This window comes from Pristis pectinata, chromosome 3, assembly GCF_009764475.1.
Source record: "Pristis pectinata isolate sPriPec2 chromosome 3, sPriPec2.1.pri, whole genome shotgun sequence".
Classification (NCBI taxonomy): Eukaryota; Metazoa; Chordata; class Chondrichthyes; order Rhinopristiformes; family Pristidae; genus Pristis; species Pristis pectinata.
In genome coordinates this window covers 3713154-3736840 of record NC_067407.1, presented here as the reverse complement: position 1 = coordinate 3736840, position 23687 = coordinate 3713154, and the positions used below count along the sequence as shown (strand labels likewise).

At 46.9% G+C, this 23687-nt stretch overlaps 1 protein-coding gene across 3 annotated transcripts in view; it reads left to right on the top strand.

Moving 5' to 3' along the window:
- The window catches only part of LOC127568820 (lysophosphatidic acid receptor 3-like), a 48265-nt gene that overhangs the window by 11141 nt on the left and 13437 nt on the right, over positions 1-23687 (top strand). For all 3 annotated transcript variants that reach the window (XM_052013015.1, XM_052013014.1, XM_052013016.1), the window contains exon 2: positions 6614-7370. In XM_052013015.1, the coding sequence (XP_051868975.1) occupies positions 6635-7370 (736 nt within the window). In that variant the 5' untranslated portion in view covers positions 6614-6634. The remainder of the gene's footprint in view (positions 1-6613; positions 7371-23687) is intronic.

Sequence of the window (23687 nt, the reverse complement as noted above, 5' to 3'; positions counted from 1 at the left end):
TATATTCACATAGAGAGGTAGACAGAAAGTAGAAAACTACAGGTCAGTTAGTTTAACGTTTGTCACAGGGTAAATGTTGGAAACTATTGTTAAATATGATATAGAAGGGCACTTAGAAAAAGTCAAGGTAATCAGGCAAAGTCAACGTGGTTTTGCGAAAGAGAACATGTTTGATCAATTTCTTGTTCTTTGAAGAAGTAATGTGCTGTGGATAACAGTGCACTGGTGGATGGACAATTTCCAGAAGGCATTGAAAAGTGTTGCATCAAAGGTTATTGCAGAGAATAAAAGCTGGCATAAAAGGTAACATGTTGGTCTCCATAAGAGAGATAAGATAAGATAAGATTTCGTTATTAGTCACATGTACATCGAAATACATGTGAACTACATCTTTTTTGCGTAGAGTGTTCTGGGGGCAGCCCGCAAGTGTCACCACACTTCCGGTGCCAACATAGCATGCCCACAACTTCCTAACCCGTACATCTCTAGAATGTGGGTGGAAACCGGAGCACCCGGAGGAAACCTACGTAGACACAGGGAGAACGTACAAACTCCTTACAGACAGTGGTGGGAATTGAACCTGGGTCTCTGGTGCTGTAATAGCATTACGCTAACCGCTACACTACTGTGCCTGCATTATGCGATCCTAGATTCAGAGAAGACACAAGAGACTTCAAATGCTGGAAACTGGAACAACAAAAAAATCTGCTGGAGGAACTCAATGACAGTACGGGAATGGGCCGTCAGCCCAATCCAGGGGAAGTGGTTGAGGCAGATACAATAACAATATTTAAAAGACACTTGGACAGGTACATGGATAGAAAAGGTTTAGAGTGATATGGGCCAAACACAGGCAAATGGGACTAGCTCAGATGGGAACCTTGGTTGGCATGGATGTGTTGTGCTGAAGGGCCTGTTTCCGTGCTGTATCAGTCTATAACTCATCCATGCCAGGAGAAAAGCGCACTCGCCAGAAAATCAGCACCAGAGCAACACAGGAGGACAGCACCTTCAAGTGCAGTCGCTGCAGCCAAGACTGTCACTCCCGTGTAGGCCTCTACAGTCACAACAGACGCTGCTCTACCACTACTGCCTGAAGAAAGACTCTCCATGCGCAGGTCCATGGTCTTGTGAGACTAACGGATCCCACCACCATCCATGCCAACCAAGGTGCTGATCTACGCTAATCCCATTATCTTCCGTTTGACAAGAGGTAATGAGAGGTATACCACAGAGATAGGTGCTGAGACTTCACCTTTTTACAACTTACTTCAATGACAATTTATATCCATGGTTACTAATTTTGCTGCGGACACAAAGTTGGGAAAGTAAGTTGCAAAGGCAAAATGGAGAGGCTACGTAGGAATGTAGAGAGGTTAAGTAAGTCAGAGAAAATCTGGCAAATGGAGTGTAATGTGTGAAATGTGAATTTGTTCACAGGAAGAATAGAAAGTGTATTTAAGTGGTTAGAGGTTGCAGAGCTCTGAGCTGCCGAGGGATCTCACTATGACCTATTCACTAAGGATGGGTTACACCTAAACTCCAAGGGGTCCAATATCCTGGCGGAAATGTGTAATTCAGCTGTTGGGGAGGGTTTAAACTAATCTGGCAGGGGGATGGAAACCAGGATGTTAGGATACAAGCTGTTAGGGTAAGGGAGGAGGTTTATAGAAACAAGTCCAAGATAGTGTGCAGTGAGGATGTTAAGGACAGGCAGGTGAAAAGTCAGGATAATTTGCTGAACAATAGAAGTACAACAAAATCAATAGCAGATACTGGACTAAATGTACTATATTTAAATGCACGTAGCATTAGGAATAAAGTAGATGACCTAATGTCACAACTACAGGTTAATAAATACGACATTGTGGCAATCACCGAGTCATGGCTTTATGATGGATGTGATTGGGAACTGAATGTCCAGGGGTACACAGTGTATAGGAAGGATAGGCGGGTAGGCAGAGGGGGAGGTGTGGCCCTGATGGTTAGTAATGATATAAAATCAATAGAAAGGAAGGACATTGGGTCAGAAGAAGTGGAATCCTAATGCGTGGAGCTAAGAAATGGCAAGGGTAAAAGGACAATAGTAGCAGTTATATATAGGTCCCCTAATAGCAGTCAGGAAGTGGACTATAAGTTGCAGTTAGATATAGAAGAAGCATGCCAGAGTGACAATGTTAAGATAATTATGGGGGATTTTAACATGAAGGTGGACGGGGAAATCCAGCAAGGCAGTGGATCTCAGGAGAGTGAGTTTGTGGAATGTCTATGGGATGGCTTTTTGGAGCAACTTGTTGATGAGCCCACCAGGGGATGGGCTATTTTGGATTGGGTGCTGTGTAATGAACCAGAGGTGATTAGGGAACTAAAGGTAAAGGAACCATTAGGAAGCAGTGATCACAATATGATTGAGTTGACTTTCAAATTTGAGAAGGAGAAGCTGATAACTGGTGTATCGATATTTCAGTGGAACAAAGGAAATTACTGTGGCATGAGAGAGGATCTGGACCAAATTGGTTGGAAGAGTAAGCTAGCTGGAGGGACGGCAGAGCAGAAATGGATCGAATTTCTACAAGAAATAAGGAAAATGCAGGATAGATATATTCCAAGAAAAAAGGTTTTGAATGGAAAAACGGCACAAAAGTGGATAACGAGAGAGGTGAAGACTAAAATAAAAGCTAAAGGGAGGGCATACAAGGAAGCAAGAATTAGTGGGAAAACCGAAGACTGGGAAACTTTTAAAAACCTGCAGAAAGAAATTAAGAAGGTCATTAGGAAAGAAAAGATGAATTATGAAGGGAAGTGGCAGATAACATTCAAAAGGATACTAAGAGTTTTTTTAAATATATAAGGAGTAAAAGAGAGACACGGGTTGATATAGGACCAATCGATAACGGTGCGGGAGAGATTATAATGGATGATAAAGAGATGGCAGAAGAACTAAATGAGTATTTTGCATTGGTTTTCACTGTGGAGGACATCAGCAATATACCGGATAGTCGGGGGTCTCAAGGAATGGAACTGAGTTCAGTTAAGATTACTAGAGAGAAGGTGCTAGGAAAGCTAAATGGACTAAAGACTGATAACTCTCCCAAACCGGATGAGGTGCATCCCCGGGTTCTGAAGGAGGTGGCTTTAGAGATTGCGGAAGTACTGGTGATAATTTTCCAGGAATCGATAGACGGCAGCATGGTTCCGGAGGACTGGAGGGTCGCAAATGTAGTTCCACTGTATAAGAAAGGTGGGAGGCAGCATAAAGGAAATTACAGACCTATTAGTCTGACATCGGTGATGGGAAAGTTATTAGAATCAATCCTCAAGGATGAAGTTATGGAATTTCTAGAGGTGCAAGGCAAGATAGGTCTAAGCCAGCATGGTTTCGTGAAGGGAAGATCCTGCCTGACCAACCTATTGGAATTTTTTGAGGAAATCTCAGTTAGGGTGGATAAGGGAGAGGTTGTAGATGTTGTGTATTTAGACCTTTAAAAGGCCTTCGACAAGGTGCCGCACAAGAGACTGATTAATAAGACGAGAGGTCATGGAATTACAGGTAGGATAACAGAATGGGTGGAGCATTGGCTGGTTGGCAGAAAGCAAAGGGTGGGAATAAAAAGATCCTGTTCTGGTTGGCTGCCGGTTACTAGTGGTGTTCCGCAGGGGTCGGTGTTGGGGCAGCTTCTTTTTACCCTGTACATTAACAATTGGGATGATGGAGTAAATGGTTTCGTGGCTAAGTTTGCAGATGACACCAAGATAGGTGGAGGAGTAGGGAGTATTGAGGAGACAGGAAGGTTGCAGAGAGACCTGGATAGTTTAGGAGAATGGGCAAGGAAATGGCAGATGAGATTCAATGTTGAGAAACGTGCAGTTGTACACTTTGGAAACAGAAATAAACAGACAGATTATTATCTAGAAGGGGAGAAAATTCAAAGTACAGAAGTACAAAGGGACTTGGGGGTACTCGTGCAGGATACCTTAAAGGTTAACCACCAGGTCGAATCGGCGGTAAGGAAAGCGAATGCTATGTTGGGATTCATTTCGAGAGATATAGTGTATAAAAGTAAGGAAGTGTTGATGAGGCTTTGTGGAGCACTAGTGAGGCCTCATTTGGAATACTGTGTGCAGTTTTGGGCCCCATATCTTAGGAAGGATGTGCTGATGTTGGAGAGGGTTCAGAGGAGATTTACGAGGATGATTCCCGGAATGAAAGGGCTTACATATGATGAGCGTTTGTCGGCTCTTGGACTGTACTCACTGGAGTACAGAAGAATGAGAGGGGACCTCATAGAAACATTTAGAATGTTGAAAGGACTGGACAGAGTAGATGTGGCCAAGCTGTTTCCCTTGGTGGGTGAGTCCAGGACCAGAGGGCACAATCTTAGAATTAGAGGGTACAGCTTTAAAACAGAGATGAGGAGAAATTTCTTTAGCCAGAGGGTAGTGAATTTATGGAATTCTTTGCCACGTACAGCAGTGGAGGCTCGATCATTGGGGGTGTTTAAGGAGGAGATAGATAGATATCTAATTAGTCAGGGTATCAAGGGATACGGGCTAAGGCTGGAAATTGGGTTAGAATAGTTTTTTTCCTCATTGCCCCCACCCCCCACTGCCGTTTCTCATTTCTTTTTCTTTTTCCCTTTCTTTCCTTTGGAGCAGACTCGATGGGCCGAATGGCCTACTTCTGCTCCCTTGTCTTGTGATCTGGGGGTTCTGGGACATGATTCACAAAAGGCTAGTATGCAGGTGCAGCAATTAATTAGGAAAGATATTGAAATGTTGTCATTTGTTGCTCAGGAGATTAAATACAAATGTAGGGCAGGTTATGCTTCAATTATATCGGGCATTGTTGAGAGTACATTTGCAGTACTGTGTATTGATAAGATAAGGTAAAATTTCCTTATTAGTCACATGTACATCAAAACACACAGTGAAATGCATCTTCTGCATAGAGTGTCCTGGGGGCAGCCCGCAAGTGTCGCCACGCTTCCGGCGCCAACATAGCATGCCCACAACTTCCTAACCCGTACATCTTTGGAATGTGGGAGGAAACCGGAGCACCCGGAGGAAACCCACGCAGACAGGGGGAGAACGTACAAACTCCTTACAGACAGTGGCCGGAATTGGACCCCGGTTGCTGGCGCTGTAATAGCGTTACACTAACTGCTACAATACTGTGCCTGCCGTATTCATCTACTATTTAAGAAAGAGTGTAAGTGTATTGGAAGTGGCTCACTGAATGTTTAAGAAGATGGAACATAGAACAGTACAGCAGAGGAAAAGGCCCTTCAGCCCACAATGTTTCTGCCACCCATGATGGCAAATTATACTAATTCTATCTGCCTGCACATGGTCCACATCCCTCCATTCCCTGCATGTTCATGTGCCTGTCTAAATGCCTCTTAAACATTGCTATTGTATCTGCATCCACCACCTCCCTTGGCCGTGTGTTCCAGGCACCTAACACTGTCTGTGTACAAAAAAAACTTGCTTTACAAATCTTCTTTAAACTTTCCCCCTCTCACCTTAAACCTGTGCCCTCTGGTATTTGACATTTCCACTCTGGGAAAAAGCTTCTGATGGTCCACCCTATCTATGCCTCATCAAGATCACACCTCATTCTCCTGAACTCCAATGAAAAAAGTCCCAACCTGCTCAACCACTCTCCATAACTCAGGCCCTCAAGTCCCAGCAACATCCTTGTAAATCTCCTCTGCACTCCTTCCAGCTTAATGGCATCTTTCCCATAGCAGGGTGACCAAAGCTGAACACAATATTCCAAATGTGGCCTCATCAACGTGTTGTACAACTGCAACATAACATCCTAACTTCTATACTCAGTGCCCTGACTGATGAAGCCTAGCGTGCCAAATGCCTTCTTCGCCACCCTGTCTATCTGTGACACCACTTACATGCACTTGTACGCCAAAGTCCCTCTGTTCTACAACACTCCCCAGGGCGCTACTGTTCACTGTGGAAGTCCTACCCTCATTTGTCTTCCCAAAATGCAAGACCTCACATTTATCCGAATTAAACTCCATTTGCCATTCCTTGGCCCACTTACCCAGCTGATCAAGATCCCTCTGTAAATCCCCATACCATCTTCACTGTCAATGACACCACCTATTGTAGTGTCATCTGCAAACTTACCAACCATGCCTTGTACATTCTCATCCAAATCATTGATATAGATGACAAGTAGCAATGGGCCCAACACTGAGCCCTGGAGAACACCACTAGTCACGGGCGTCCAGTCCAAAAAACAACCTTCCACCATCACCCCCTTCTTCCTACCATCAAGCCAATTCTGTATCCAGTTAGCCAGCTCTCCCTGGATCCCGTCCGATCTATCTTTCCATAGCAGCCTAAAATGTGGAACCGTATCAAAGTCCATATAGACCAAGTCTACCGCCCTGCCCTCATCGACCTTCTTGCTAAGTCCTGGGGAACTGGGAGTGCAGGTAGCTCCCTTTGGCAAAATAAAATGCAAAAGTGACTACAACTGTTCAGTGCCTTGAGAACCTCAGGAAATGGGTTCCTTATTTCAGCTTTTCCCACAAAAACTTCCAGAGGTTGCGGAAGGAGTTTTAATCTATTTGCAACTCTTCCTTTGCAGACACACACAGTAGGAAGAAGGATGTCCAACTGTTACTATAACCGATCCATGAAATTCTTCTATGACCTCAACCAGAATGATTCACAAGACGACGACTCCCAGACTACCTATTATGTCGGATTAGCGATCGGCTCAATTTGCATCCTCCTTATTTTCCTGTGCAACGCGACCATCATCTTTGTGATTCTGTTCAACAAACAGTTTCACTTCCCCTTCTACTACCTGCTTGCAAACCTGGCAGCGGCTGACGTTTTCGCCAGCTTGGCTTACACCTTCCTCTTGCTCCATACTGGGAAACTAGGCAGGATGTTGACAGTGCAGGTCTACTTTGTACGGCAAGCGTTACTGGACGTCAGCCTGAGCGCGTCCATCTACAACCTGCTGGTCATAGCGATCGAGCGCTACTACTCAGTCATAAAGATGCAGCTCCACAGCACCCTGTCCAAGAGACGCGTCTTCTGTCTCATTCTGGGCATCTGGGCTGTGGCCGTGATCATGACAGCTATTCCTAACATGGGCTGGAACTGTATCTGCAATATTAGCACCTGCTCTGTACTGGCGCCCATTTACAGCCGTGGCTTCTTGATATTCTGGTCCCTGCTGAATATCCTCACACTTTGTGTCATAACGGCGATATATTCACGCATTTACACTTACGTGAGGAAGAAAACGTCAAAGATATCGTCCCACACCACTGGTTCCATGAAACGCAGGAAAATGCCGATGCGGTTGGTGAAGACTATTGTAACCGTGCTTGGTAAGTTGTTCAAAGTCAAAGTCATCTGCACAAGTCCATGTGTGCACAGGTACAAAGAAAAACTTACTTGCAGCAGCATCACAGGCACATGGCAGTAAAGACACAACATTCACATGAAAAATGTAAATTAATGTCTACAGTTCTCTCTGCGTTGGTAAAGCAGCCAACATATTCAAAGACCCCACCCACCCTGGACAGTCTCTCTTCTCCCTCTCCCATCAGGCAGAAGATACTTGAAAGCACGTACCACCAGGCTCAAGGACAGTTTCTATCCCGCTGTTATAAGACTATTAAACAGTCCCCTAGTACGATAAGATGGACTCTTGACCTCACAATCTACCTTGTTATAGCCTAGCACCTTTTTGTCTACCTGCACTGCACTTTCTCTGTAACTGTAACACTTTATTCTACATTCTGTTATTGTTTGACCTTGTACTACCTCAATGCACTGTTGTAATTAATTGATCTATATGGATGGTATGCAAGACAAATTTTTGACTGTACTTCGGTGCATGTGACAATAATAGACCAATTTATATACAATTATACAAGAAAGAACACAATTAGAACAAAAATAACAAAGTTTGTTGTAATGCAAAGTGGTCGTAGTGTTGCTATACTGAGGCAGTGATTAGGGTTGTGCCGGTTGGTTCAAGAACCAAATGGTTGAAGGGAAGTAGCTGTTCCTGAACCTGGTGGTGTGGGACTTCAGGCTTCTGTACCTCCCGCCCGATGGTAGCTGCGAGAAGATGGCACGGTGGAAATGTCTAATACTGAGCAGAGGGCAGAGCTTTAAGATGAAAGGGGCAAGTTTAATGAAGATCTAAGAGGCAATATTTTTTACGCAGAGAGTGGTGGGTGCCTGGAACGGGCTGCCAGGGGAGGCAGACACATGAACAGGCAGGGAATGGAGGGATATGCACCACATGGATGTGGGCATGGTCACCTTCTTATGCAAAGGTAACTGGAACTATATTATCTCATAACCAGCAGGCCTCCATTCAGTTCAGCTTCCCAGAGAAATAAAGGGACAGAGCACTTCAGCTCACCAAGGGGTGCTGACTCTCAAGAACCCATTTTACACTAACCTTATTCTCCCCACATTCCCATCAACTCCCCCCAGATCCTACCACTCACCTTGGGGACAATTTACAGTGGCCAATTAACCCACCAACCCGCACGTCCTTGGGATGTGGTTGGGGCATGGAATGCGCTGCCTGGGGCGGTGGTGCAGGCAGGTGCATTGGTCAAATTCAAGTGATTACTAGATAGGCATATGGAGGAATTTAAAATAGAGGGATATGTGGGAGGAAGGGGTTAGATAGTCTTAGGCAAGGTGTAAAGGTCGGCAAAACATCGTGGGCCAAAGGGCCTGTATTGTGCTGTACTGTTCTATGATCTATGTTCTCTATGTTCTATGTGGGAGGAACCTGGAGCACTCGGGGAACCCACGTGGTCACAGGGGGAGTGTGCAAGCTCCACACAGACAGCGCCTGAGGTCAGGATTGGACCCAGGATGCTGGAGCTGTGGATCTGCATGGGGTCCTGCCTGTTTCAACGTGGCTGTCAAAATTAGAACCATAAGTTCTACCTCTGTATTTTCAAATAGGTTGTTTTCGGGTTGGCAAGCTGCAGCTAGTAGGGTGACAAAGAGATGTTTGCCATCTGTATTAGTGGTAGGTGAAGTACAGAGCATAGAACATAGAACAGTTCAGTTCAGGAACAGGCCCTTCAGCCCACAATGTCTGCGCCAACCATGATATCAATTCTAACTAATCCCATCTGCCTGCACACGGTCTATATCCACCCATCCCCACCTGTTCATGTGTTTGTCTAAATTCTTCTCAAACGTTGCTATTGTCTCTGCTTCCACCACTTTCCCATCCCCCCCCCACTCCCCCCACAGCACATTCCAGGCACCCACCACTCTGTGTGAAAAAACTTGCCTTGTAAATCTCCCTTAAACCTGCCCCCTCTCACCTTAAAGCTATGCCCTCTAGTATTTGACATTTCCACCCTGAGTAAATAGACTCTTGACTGTCTACCTATGAGTATCACAATTTTATATAAGATAAGATAAGATATCTTTATTAGTTACATGTACATCGAAACACACTGTACTTCTATCAGGTCTCCCCTCAGCCTCCGACGCTCCAGAGAAAACTGCCCAAGTTTGTCCAATCTCTCCTTATAGCTCATACCCTCTAATCCAGGCAGCATCCTGGGGAACTTCTTCTGCACCCTCTCCAAAGCCTCCACATCCTTCCTATAATGGGGTGACCAGAACTGCACACAGTACTCCAAGTAAGATAAGATATCTTGACTAGTCACATGTACATTGAAACACACAGTGAAATGCATCTTTTGCGTAGAGTGTTCTGGGGGCAGCCCGCAAGTGTCGCCACGCTTCTGGCGCCAACATAGCACGCCCACAACTTCCTAACCTGTACGCCTTTTGGAATGTGGGAGAAAACCGGGGACCCGAAGGAAACCCACGCAGACACGGGGAGAACGTACAAACTCCTAACAGTGGCCGGAATTGAACCCGGGTCGCTGGTGCTGTAAAGCTTTTCACTAACCGCTACACCACCATGCCTGCCCCTAACCAAGTGCGGCCCAACCAACGTTTTACACAGCTGCAACGTGACTTCCCGATTTTTATACACAACACTCCAACTAATGAAGGCAAGTATGCCGTACACCTTCTCTATCACCCTATCTACTTATATTGCCAAGTATGTTGTATTGGTTTACTGATAATACTAAGATAGGTGGGAAAAGAGATTGTGAGGAGGATAAGCAGAGTTTGCAGAGACAGCGATAGTTTAAGTGAATGGGCAAAATTAGAACAGATGGCATATAGTGTGGGAAAATGAGGTGTACTGTAAAAATAGGCCAGCAGAACAATGTACAAATGAAGAGAGACTACAGAATGCGGCTGTACAAAGGGATCCTTGTTTATGAAGAAGGAAGTCAGTGCACAGTACAGCTAGTAATTAGTGAGGCACACAGAATGTTGACTTTTATTGCTAGAAGGATGAAGTATAAAAATAAGGATGTCTTGCTACAACTGCACCGGGCATTGATGAGAACTCACCGGAGTACTGCGCACAGCTTTGGTCTCCTTACTTGAGATGGGATAACCTGAAGTGGAGACACAGCAAACGAGATACTAGAGGAACTCAGCGGGTCGGGCAGCATCTGTGGAGGGAAATGGACAGTCGACATTTCAGGTTGATACCCTGCATCTGGACTGAAAGATTCTTCTCCACAGATGCTGCTTGACCCACTGAGGTCCTCCAGCAGATTGTTGCTCGAGATTCCAGCATCTGCAGTGTCTGGTGTCTCCATGAATTGGAGGCAGTTGGAGAAGGTCCACTCAGTTCATTTTGGGAATGAAACGATTGTCTTATGAAGAAAGATTAGGCAAGTTGGGCCTACATGCTCTGGAGAACAGGAAAATGAGAGGCGATCTTATTGAAACATAAATCTCTGAAGGGAATTGACAGTGGATGTTGAGAGAACCAGGGGGCATATTGTCAGAATAAGGGGCAACCCACTTAAGAGGGAGATAGAACACAGAACAGCATAGGAACAGGCTCTTCGGCCCACTATGCTTGTGCTGATGATGATGGCAATTTAAATTAATCCAATTCAAATGATCTGTATCTCTCCAGTCCCTCCCTGCTCACATGTCTATCTAAATGCCTTTTAAACGTTGCTATGGTACCTGCTTTGACCACCTCCCCTGGCTGTGTTTTCCAGGCACCCACCACCCCCTATGTAAAAAAAAAACTTGCCCCGCACATCTCCTTTGGACTTTCCCCCCTCACCTTAAATGCATGTCCTCTAGTTTTTGACATTTCATTCGTGTCCTCTAGTATTTGACATCTGACAGATAAAGACTGACTGTTTACCCTATCTTTGCCTCTCATAATCTTATAAATCTCTACCCTCAGCCACTGACACTCCAGAGAAAACAACCCAAGTTTGAGGGGGAATTTCTTCCCTCACAAGGTGGTGACTCTGCCCCAGAGAGATGTGGGGCTGAAGTCACTGAATATATTCAAGGCTGAGGTAGACAGAGTTTTGGACTGTCGGGGAGTTGAGGGTTGTGGGGAACAGGCTGGATCAGATCAGGCACGATCTTAAAGTATGGCAGAACAGGTTTGAGGGGCTGAGTGGCCTACTCCCATTTCTTATGTTCTTATATCCCCTTCAGTACAATGTCTGAGGACATTTCGCAAGAGCATTACAGGCCATTCGCAGAGATATTGGAGTGGGTTACGAAATGCTTAATGTCATAGAGTTGCAGAGTCATAGCTGAACTCCCACAGCACTGCTCCTCCCACAGTGCGGCACTCCCTCAGTAGACTCATAGAGACATACAGTGCAGAAACAGGCCCTTCAGCCCAACTGGTCCATGCCGACCAAGATGCCCATCTAAGCTAGTCCCATTTGCCCGCATTTGACCCATATCCCTCTCAACCTTTCCTATTCATGTACCCGTCCAAACGCCTTTTAAATGTCGGAATCATACCCACCTCTACCACTTCCTCTGGCAGCTCATTCCAGAAATTCACCACGCTTTGTGTGGAAAAAATTGCCCCTCGGGTCCCTTATAAATCTTTTCCCTCTCACTTCAAACCTACGCCCTCTAGTTTTGGAATCTCCTACCCCGGAGAAAAGACTGTGGCTATTCACCTTATCAATGCCCCTCATGGTTTTATTATAGCTCAGCCTCCTACGCTCCAGGGGAAAGAATTCCCAGCCTATCCAGCCTCTCCTTATAACCCAAGTCCTCCAATCCTGGTGACGTCCTTGTGAATCTTTTTTTGCACACTCTCCAGTTTAATGACACCCTTCCTATAGCAGGGCGACCAGAACTGTGTACAGCACTCCACATGTGGCGTTACGAATGTCTTGTACAGCTGTCGCTGGTCAAAATGGAAATTGAGGAACGTCAAACAGGAGGTAGAGGCTGGAGGGATTTGGAGAGGCAGTTCCAGAGCTCAGAATCCTGACAGCTGGAAGCTCAGTGATCAAAATATTCCAGGGGGTGAGGACGCTGGAATCTGGAGATCCTAGAGGAATGTCAGGTGGAGCAGGTTACAGGGAGAGGGTTAACATCTCGGCTGGGAAGCGACTCAACTCTGCCAGACTCCAGGGAATTCTGTCTGGCTCATGTGTGGGGAACACTTGTGAAATAAAGGAGCAAAACCTGTTCCGTGGGTCCTTGGTACAGAAAGGAGACTTGGTGAACACAGGGTTATGAATCTAGGGAGAGGAGGACAATGAGAAGTCTGTTGTGTTAGTTCTGTGGGCCTGCTGAGGCTTGTATCCACTGTGGGTGTGCCTGCCCAGAGCTAGTGACGCACCGTGACATCTCAACCGTGTGCTGCTGAGCTGGAGGAACAGGGCTGGTGAATGCAGAGATCCTCGTCTGTAGTAGGGAGCAGCCATTCACCAGGGGCACAGAGGCAAACGGGAGGGGGCGGTGGGGGGGAGCAGGGAGGTTTTGTAGGGGAAGAGGAGCCAATGCCAACAGATGCATCCGATCATTGCAGGACATTAAAGTGAGCCTCTGGACAGGGTCAGGTGGAAAACCTTTCCACAGGTCACAGCCAAATGAAAATGAAAGGAATAGCACCCCATATTCCACCCAGGCAGTCTCCAACATGGTGGCGTGGACATCCCGTTCTCAGACTCCTGGTAACCACTGTCTCGTTACCCTTTTCTCTTTTTTTTCTCTCCTCCTGATCCAAATGGTCCCCATCACCCTCTCCCTTCCCCTCCCCATCTTCTCCCTGTCCTCCCTCCCCTCCCCATCCTCTCCCTCTCCCCTCCCCTCCCCTCCCCATCCTCTTCCTCTCCCCTTCCCTTGCCCACCCTCTCCTCCTCCCCCACCCCCCTCCCCTCCCCTCACCCACCCTCTCCTCCTCACCTCCCCACCTTCTCCCCCTCTCCCCTCCCTGTCCTCTCCCCCTCCCCCCCTCCCCCATCCTCACCCTCCCCCTCCCCTCGTCCACTCTCTCCTCCTCCCCCACCCCCCTCCCCACCTTCTCCCCTCCCCTCACCCACCCTCTCCTCCTCCCCTCCCCTCCCTCTCCCCTCCCTCTCCTCTACCCCTCCCGTCCCCCACCCTCTCCCTCTCCCCTATCCTCGCCCCCTCCCCTCACTATCCCCTCCCCACCCTCTCCCCTACCCCTCCCCTCCCCCACTCCCTCTCCCCTCTCCTGCCCCTCCCCCACCCCTACCCCTCCCCTATCCTCTCCCCTCCCCTCCCCCACCCTCTCCCTCTCCATCTACCCCTCACCCACACACCCCTCCCACTGGTTCCCCTCCCCACCTCCCACCCTTTATTCCATGGTCCACCGTCCTCTCCAGTCAGATTCCATCTTCTTCAGCCCTTTGTCACATCCACCTATCGCCTTCCAGCTTCTTACATCATTCCCGCCCACATCTGCCCACCACCCCCCTCGCCTGGATCCACCTATCACCTGCCAGCCCTCCACCTTTTCACACCGGCTGTCTCCTCTTTTCTTCCAGTCCACATGAAGGGTCTCGACCTGAAACGTTGACTGTCCATCTCCCACCACAGATGCTGCCCGACCCGCTGAGTTTCTCCAGTGCCAGCATCTGCAGTCTCTTGTCCCCCTCTGTGACCCTGGTCCCCTCATCCCCCCCACCCCCCTGGCACTTTCTCCTCCAAATGTAGGGGTTGCCTGACCTGTCCCTCTACCTCCTCCCCCACCGTCCAGGGTCCCAAACAGCCCTTCCAGGTGAGGCAGAGATTCACGTGCACCTCCTCCAACCTCGTCCACTGCACTCGGTGCTCCTGACGTGGCCTCCTCTACGTCGGTGAGACCAGGCACACACTGGGCGACCGCTGAGTACCTGTGCTCTATTTCAACTCCCTGCCCCATTCCCACAGCGACCTGTCTGTCCTCGGCCTCCTCCACTAGAGGAACCCCACCTCATATTTCTCCCGGATCATCTACAACCCGGTGGTATGAACATAGAACACTACAGCACACAATGTTGTGCTGACATTTTATCCTGCTCAAAGATCTATCTAACCCTTCCCTCCCACATCGCCCCCCATCTCTCTGTCATTCATGTGTCTATGTAAGAGTCTCTTAAATGTCCCTAATATATCTGCCCCCACAACCTCTGCCGGCAGTGCGTTCCACACACCCACCACTCTCTGTGTAAAAAACTTACCCCTGACATCCCCCTTATATCTTCCTCCAAACACCCTAAAATTATGCCCCCTCATGTTAGCCATTGTCGCCCTGGGAAAAAGTCTCTGACTGTCCACTCGATCTATGCCTCTTATCATCTTGTACACCTCTATCAAGTCACCTCTCATCCTCCTCCTCTCCAAAGAGAAAAGCCCGAGCTCGCTCAACCTACCCTCATAAGACATGCTCTCCAATCCAGGCAGCGTCCTGGTAAATCTCCTCTGCACCCTGTCTAAAGCTTCCACATCCTTCCTATAATGAAGCAACCAGAACTGAACACAATACTCCAAGTGTGGTCTAACCAGAGTTCTATAGAGCTGCAACATTACCTTGCGGCTCTTGAACTCAGTACCCCGACTAATGAAGGCCAACACTCCATACGCCTCCTTAACAACCCTGTCGACCTGCGTGGCAACCTTGAGGGATCTATGGACGTGGACCCCAAGGTCCCTCTGTTCCTCCACACTGCTGAGAGTCCTGCCACTAACCTTGTATGAACATTGAATTCTCCAATTTCAGGTAACGTCCCCCCTGTGTTCCTTTCTCTCTCCTTTTGATGCACCTCCTTGGTTATTTTATTCCCAACTTCCCCCCCCCCCCCCCCGCCCACCTCTTCCATTTTCCTCTGTCTTCCATCATCATCCCTCTCTTATCTGACGTACCTCATCACTTTGGAGACACAAGACTGCAGATGCTGGAGTCATCTGGAGCAAAAAGCAAATTGCTTGAGGACCGGTGCTGATGAAGGGTTTCGACACAAAACATCGGCAATTCCTTTCCCTCCACAGATGCTGCTCGACCCGCTGAGTTCCATCAGCAGTTTTGCTCCACCTATCAGATTGCTGAGTCTGCAGCCCTTCACTGTCTCCGCTGCACACCTTCCAGCTGAGTCCACCTCCCCGCTTCCCTCCCCGGCTCCATCTGCCCGTCATCTCCCACCTCACCTGGATCCACCTATCGCCTGCCTGCTCCTTCCCCCCCCCCCCCTCCCTCACCTCTCTATACTGGCCATCTCCCCTCTACACCCTTAGCCCTGAGGCAGGGTCCCAACCTGAAACATCGACCACCCCCCACTGCCTTCACAGATGCTGCTTGACCCGCAGAGTTCCTCCGGCAATTTGTGTTTTGCTCCAGATTTCAGCACGGGCTGTCCCTTGTATCCCAGCTGGAAAATCTGACAGGTCTTAGAAGCATTGCCTTGTCTTCTTGTCAGGCATAGATGAGGTAGACAGTAGAGAGGTTTGCCCCTTTGGCAGAGGTATCTAAAATTAGAGGGTATAGAACATAGAACACAGTTCAGGCCCTTCGGCCCTCAATGTTCCTAATCTGTTCCTAATTCACATGTTCGTATGCTAGGATTTTGATAGTGCCTTGCAATAAAGAACCCATCGGAATTTGGCAGTGGCACACAGCAAACATTGCATGGAAGCAGACTCACAAACCATGCAGGTTGGGACAGCTCAAATACAACAAAGCACCATCACTCTGAGGGGCGTTTCCCTGAATCATGAGCTGCCTGGAAGTAATGTGTTTTTTGGATTGATCCACCCTTACTCAGCTTTAATTCCACGGAGCACTGAAACGAAAGACCTGGTGTGGATCTCCAGAGGGCTTGAAGGATGTGTCATTCCTGGAATCACTTCCACAGCAACTTACCGTTCAGTATCAAACGAAGCTGCCTGAAAGTGGCTGCACAGATTGATAGGGGGTAAAGAAGGTGCATGGCATGTTTGCCTTTATTAGTTGAGGCACTGAGTTCAAGAGTCAGGAAGTTATGTTGCAGCTGTATAAAACTCTGGTTAGGTCACATCTGGAGTATTGCATTCATTTCTGGTCGCCCCCTTATAGGAAAGATGTAGAGACTGTGGAGAGGGTGCAGAAGAGGTTCACCAAGATGTTGCCTGGATTAGAGGGCAGCTCCTATAAGGAGAGGTTGGACAAACTTGGGTTGCTTTCTCTGGAGCAGCAGAGGCTGAGGGGAGACCTGATAGAGGTTTATGTGAGAGGCACAGATAGAGGAGACAGCCAGTATCTTTCTCCCAGGGTCGAAATGTCTAATACTAGGGGGCATGCATTTAAGGTGAGAGGGGGTAAGTTCGAAGGAGATGTGCGGGGCAAGTTTTTACACAGAGAGTGGTGGGTGCCTGGAATGTGCTGCCAGGGGTGGTAATGGAAGCAAAGGTGTTTCAGAGGCTCTTCGATAGGGACACGAGTGTGCAGAGAATGGATGGATATGGACATTGTGTAGGGAGAAGGGATTAGTTCAGCTGAGCTTAGGGTGACACGGTAACGTAGCAGTTAGCGTGATGCTATTACAGCCCCAGTGATCGGGGTTCAATTCCTATTGCTGTCTGTAAGGAGTTTGTACATTCTCCCCGTGTCTGCGTGGGTTTCCTCTGGGTGCTCCGGTTTCCTCCCACATTCCAAAGCCGTGCGGGTAGGTTAACATGGGTTTAAATGGGCGACGTGGACTCATTGGGCCAGAAGGGCCTGTTACCGTGCTGTAAATAAGGTCTTTTTAAAAATTTTAGTTTACTTAGGCATTTAATTACTAGTTTAATTAATTCAGCACGACATTGTGGGCAGATGGGCCTGTTCCTGTGCTGTACCGTTCTCTGTTCCAAAGCCGCCCTGAAACAGGGTCCCTGGACCCACAAGGTGGTGACTGGAGCCTGGAGGTCAATACCCAAGGTTGGAGATGTCCTAACCTATTTAGGGACAGCTTCATTTGACGGGGGATGGTGTTTTGAACTGCCATAGATATAATCAGAGAGTTATTAGGTCCATGCTGACCACCAAGCACCCATCACACTAATGCCAGCACTTGATCTGCATTCTCCTCTGTGTTGGCAACTCAAGTACTCTTCTTATTCTTATTAAATTCTTATTGAATGTTGTGAGAGTCTCCGCCTCCACCACCCACTCAGACAGTGCGTTCCAGAATCCAACCACCCTCTGAAAAATTCTTCCTCAAAATCTCCTGCCCCTTACCTCAAATCCATACCCCATTCCCTATCCATTTTCCAAATCCATATCCATTCTGATTGCCTCATTATAGGAAGGATGGGGACACTTTAGAGAGGGTGCAGAGGAGATTTACCAGGTTGCTGCCTGGATTGGGGATCCTGTCTTATGAGGATAGGTTGAGCGAGCTCGGGCTTTTCTCTTTGGAGAGAAGGAGGATGAGAGGTGACTTGATAGAGGTGTACAAGATGATAAGAGGCACAGATCGAGTGGACAGTCAGAGACTTTTTCCCAGGGCGACAATGGCTAACATGAGGGGGCGTAATTTTAAGGTGATTGGAGGAAGGTATAAGGGGGATGTCAGGGGTAAGTTTTTTACACAGGGAGTGGTGGGTGTGTGGAACGCACTGCCGGCAGAGGTGGTGGGGGCAGATACATTAGGGACATTTAAGAGACTCTTTGCCAAATGAATGATAGAGAAATGGGGGGCTATGTGGGAGGGAAGGGTTAGATAGATCTTAGAGCAGGATAAAATGTCGGCACAACGTTGTGGGCCGAAGGGCCTGTGCTGTGCTGTAATGTTCTATGTTCTAGAAGTAGGCCTCTTGGCCCATCTTTCCAGCTCTACCATTTAATAAGATCATGGCTGATCTGACTGTGACCTCCACTTGGATTCCCATCTACTCCCAATAACCTTCCACCCTCTTGTGTATCAAGAATCGATCTGCCTCTGACTTAAAAGTATTCAAAGACTATTCTTCCACCACTCTTCAAAGACTCATGTTCCAAAGACTCAAGTTCCAAAGACCCATGACGCTCTGTGGGACAAAATAAAGCCTCATTCTGTCTTAAGTGAATGACTCATTTTTAGATTGTAAATTGATAAATTGGTTTATTATTGCCACATGTATCAAAGTACAGTGAAAAACTTTGTTTTGCATGCCATCCATACAGTTCATTTCATTACACAGTACATTGAGGTAGTACAAGGGAAAACAAAAACAATGCAGAATAAAGTGTTACAGTTACAGAGAAAGTGCAGTGCAGGCAGACAATAAGGTGCAAGGCCATAAAGAGGTAGATTGTGAGGTCAAGAGCCCACGTTATCGTACTAGGGGACTGTTCAATAGTCTTATAACAGCGGGATAGAAGCTGTCGTTGAGCCTGGTGGTACGTGCTTTCAGGCTTTTGTATCTTCTGCCCAATGGGAGGGGGGAGAAGAGAGAATGGCCGGGGTGGGGTCTTTGATTATTTTGGCTGTTTTACTGAGGCAGTGAGAAGTGTAGACAGAGTCCATGGAGGGGAGGCTAGTTTCCGTGATGTGCTGGGCTGTGTCCACAATCCTCTGCAGTTTCTTCCGGTCTCAGACAGAGCAGTTGCCGTACCAAGCCGTGATGCATCTGGATAGGATGCTTTCTGTGGTGCAATGTTAAAAATTGGTGAGGGTCAAAGTGGACATACCAAATTTCTTTACCCTCTATAGTTGTAAATACTCCCATGAGAGGAAACATCCTGTCCACGTCCACCCTGTGAAGACTTCTCAGGATCTGTGTGTTTCTATAAAGTCCCCTCTCACTTTGAAAAAAACTGGTATATGCAAACCAAGCCTAGCCAAGCTTCCTCATAGGACAACCGACCCATTCCAGATATTAGACTAATAAACCTCCTCAGAACTGCTTCAAACACTGTGACATCCTTCCTTTAACAACTAGATTAATTCTGTACACAGTACTTCAGAAGTGATTCATCAAAGGTCCATACAACTAAAGTGTAACTTCCTACTTTTGTAATCAATTCTCCTCAATAGACAGTATCTTCTGCAGCCTTTCTCTGTGGTTGGCCTGAACCCATCTGGGTGAGGAAAAGTTAAGGCTCTTTGAGCAGCACAACTCAGAACATTTTTTCTTAATGTTTATTAAAACCTGACCAAACACCACAGATAAAATAATACAAATACAAACAGTGGAAATAATATGACATGTTGCATAAAACTACCAAAGATGTGAGAAAAATAGTGCTCTCTCTCTCTTTTTCTCTTTATCTCCCTCTCTCTCTTCCCTGTTTGCAGTTTCCCTGCAAACTACTCTTCAACCCTGGATGGTTTGCCAGTGACTCCTTGCCCCCCCCTCTCTCTGTCTCCCCCCCCCCCACTTAGTTCAAAAGTGATCCAAAGGTCACATCTGTGACAACTTGATCAATACAACGTCTCCTGTTGGTTCCACCATCTCTCATCCCGTCTGTCTGATCAAGAATCATTTGATGTCCAACCACGAGCACAACACAGATGGAAAGAAGTTTGAATCAATCGATTGTCCAAAGATAGTTGGCAAGTATTTCTCCTGATATTCAGACTGGTGAATGCCTGTTGGGGATTGAGCCGGGGTGAACTGGAGTTATGTTGTTATTTTAGCAATGACTTGTTATTTTAGTGACATTATCACATAGCAGGGGACAGAGTGAAGTTTGTCTTTACCTTACCAAATACTTAGGGATTTTCCTTTGGAGCTTAGCTGCTTGGAAAGTTCAGCTCTCACACTGATTTATCCACAATCCCTCAGGACAGCAGCAGCATCAAATTTTGGTCAATTTACCTCACCGTGAATTCTTCCTGAAGGCATCTGGTTACAAAAACATTCTATTATTGGTATTGGTTTATTATTGTCACTTGTACCGAGGTACAGTGAAAAACTTGTCTTGCATACCGTTTGTACAGGTCAATTCATTACACAGTGCAGTTACATTGAGTTAGTACAGAGTGCATTGAGGTGGTACAGGTAAAAACAATAACAGTGCAGAGTAAAGTGTCCCAGCTACAGAGAAAGTGCAGTGCAATAAGGTGCAAGGTCACAACAAGGTAAATTGTGAGGACAGAGTCCATCTCATTGTATAAGAGAACTGTTCAATAGTCTTATCACAGTGGGATAGAAGCTGTCCTTAAGTCTGGTGGTACGTGCCCTCAGGCTCCTGTATCTTCTACCCGATAGAAGAAGAGAGAAGAGAGAATGACCCGGTTACATTTGAAGTCCATTAATCCAACACCCTCAGCACCTTAGTGTTGCTGGACTGAGAGAGTTCCTGGATATTACTCCTATTAGTGCCCCAAGCCACTTTTATTTCACTTTTTTTTTAGGCATTACATAGTAGATTAATAAATAATACCAATGAGTCCTGCGAGTTTAAAAGGAGCAAGGGAAACAGGGTCCCAGTGTCCTTCAAGGGTGCGTGTGGAATGGATGCAGGTGAGTTTAAGAGGAATGTTGGGAACACAGCCCAATGAGTCAGGTGCTGAATCACTGGGATTTCCGAACAATCGGTTACCTTATCACAGTTTAAATATACTTACTGGACCCACACGTCTATCCTCTTGTGAATCATGCACTGGAACACCAGATCTCACTGTGTCTCAGAACTCGTGGTTTTTTTTTATTTTCAAGTCAAGTCGAGTTTATTGTCATGTGCACGAGTACGGTGGGGTACAGGTACAATGAAAATCTTGCCTGCAGCAGCATCACAGGTTCAGACAGCAACCCAGACATATTATATGTAAATTATACACGACAGTGAAGAAAAAGAGGGTGATAAACAAAACATTGGTGCAACTTGCACAATTAGAAACAAGTCCACGGCAGTGCAAAAGGAGGTCTGTAGTGTTCCGTTGCTGAGGTGGGGTTAGGGTTGTGCAGGTCGGTTCAAGAACCTGATGGTTGTAGGGAAGTAGCTGTTCCTGAACCTGGTGGTGTGGGACTTCAGGCTTCTGTACCTCCTGCCCGATGGCAGCTGCAAGAAGATGGCACGGCCCGGATGGTGAGGATCCTGGATGATAGATGCCGCCTTGTTGAGGCAGCGCCTCCTGTAGGTGGCGTCAGTGGTGGGGAGGGCTGTGCCCGTGATGGACCGGGCTGTGTCCACTGCTCTCTGCAGCCTTTGCATTTTCCTTCGTTATAATCCAATTGCCAGATCTTTGCCGACTCACTTAACCATCTACACCCCTTTGTGGTCTCCTTATATCACCTTCTCTGCTTACATTCCTAAATACCTTCATGTCATCAGCAAAGTTTGAAACCACTCCTTTTGTCCCTTCATCCACGTCATTTATATAAATTGCATGTATTTGTGACCCCAGGACTGAGCCCTGCGGCACACCACTTGTAACATCTTGACAACCTGAGAAAGATCCTTTCCTACCTCCTTTCTGTTTCCTGTTGGTCAGTCAACATTTGATCCACTCCACTCTGTTACTTCCAACACCACAAGCACAAACAGTGGTGCAGCGGTTAGCGTAACGCTATTACAGCGCCAGCAACCCGGGTTCAATTCCGGCCGCTGTCTGTAAGGAGTTTGTACGTTCTCCCTGTGACTGAGTGGGTTTCCTCCGGGTGCTCCGGTTTCCTCCCACATTCCAAAGACATACGGGTTAGGAAGTTGTGGGGGTGCTATGTTGGTGCCGGAAGCGTGGTGACAATTGCGGGCTGCCCTCAGAACACTACGCAAAAGCTGCATTTTACTGTGTGTTTCAATGTACATGTGACTAATAAAGATACCTTATCTTATCAAATGCCTTCTGTATTTCCGTATCACCTGTCCACCAGTTGTCTTTTATATGTTCCCTCTTCAAAGAATTTCAATAAATTAGTCAAACATAATTCCACCTGCATAAGTCCTTGTTGACCTTGCCCAATTACCTTGAGTTTCCTTGATGTGCCCTGCTACAACATCAATAATCAATTCTAACATTTTCCCATGATAGATGTTAAGCTAAGTTCTGATTTCCTCTCTCTTTCGATCAAAAAGTTACATTTGCTGTTTTCCAATCTAATGGAACCTTTGCAGAATCTATGGAATTTTGGGAAATTAAAACCAATACATCAAATATCTCACAAACCACTTCTTTTCGGATTTTAGACTGACGTCCATCAGGATCCTGAGACAGACAGCTCACAGCTCCCTCAATTTGTCACCACTTCCCTGCTGATTATAATTTTCCCAAGTTTGTCCCTCCCTCCCAATTCCAGCTGTGTGGCTATTTCTGGGATATTACCTGTATTTTCTCTAGTGGAATCTGATGCATCTGCTCCCTTTGTTTTCTACCTTTCTGAAAATGGTAACAAGGAGATAGGGTGGTAAGGAAGGCGTACGGCTTCGACTGGGGTGAAAAGTATAAAAGTCGGAAGTTATTTTGCAGCTGCGTAAAACTTTGGTCAGGCCGCACTTGGAGCATTGTGTGCAGTTCTGGTCGCCCCATTACAGGAAGGGTGTGGAGGCTTTGGAGACGGTGCAGAAGAAGTTCACCAGGATGCTGCCTGGATTAGAGGGCATCTGCTATAACGAGAGGTTGGACAAATTTGAATTGTTGAGAAGGGCTTAGATAGACAAATGAATAATAGAGAACTGGGGGGCTACGTGGGAGGGAAGGGTTAGATAGATGTTAGAGCAGGATAAAATGTCGGCACAACATCGTGGGCCAAAGGCCCTGTACTGTGCTGTAATGTTCTATGTTCTGTGTTCTAAGATCCTTAAGGGAAGGAGCATCAAAGCATTCTGAGCATCGAGGCCCATTGAATGGTTGGTGTAGATGACATGGCTTGGAATGTATTGCACAGATGTGGTTTGGAGCAGCTGTGCTGACCTGTATGTTGAGCACATTACCCAAACATTTCAAGACAGAGGAAGATAGATCCTTGATTAGTAAATGGGTGAAGGGTTACGAGGGGGTAAATGGGTGAAGGGTTACAAGGGGGTAAATGGAAAAATACTGGATCAGCCATAATCTTAGTAAGTGGCAGAGAGCAGACTGGATGGGCCGAGTGGCCTACTCCTGTTCCTAATTTCCCTGATCTTTCCAATCAAAGCCAAGACTAACGTCACTGAAGCACTCCGTGATATCTGTCCCTTTCCATATTCATACTCCCTCTCAATCTCCTTTCCTTCCGAAAAAGATTCTGGTGTCTTAGAAACTGGCTAAAAAGCCATTGAATAATCTGTTTAAAGAAATCAGTCCTGATGCAGGGATTTGACCCGATACATCGACAGTTCCTTTCCCCCCAACAGATGCTGCTCGACCCGCTGAGTTCCTCCAGCAGATTGTTGCTCCAGATTCCAGCATCTGCAT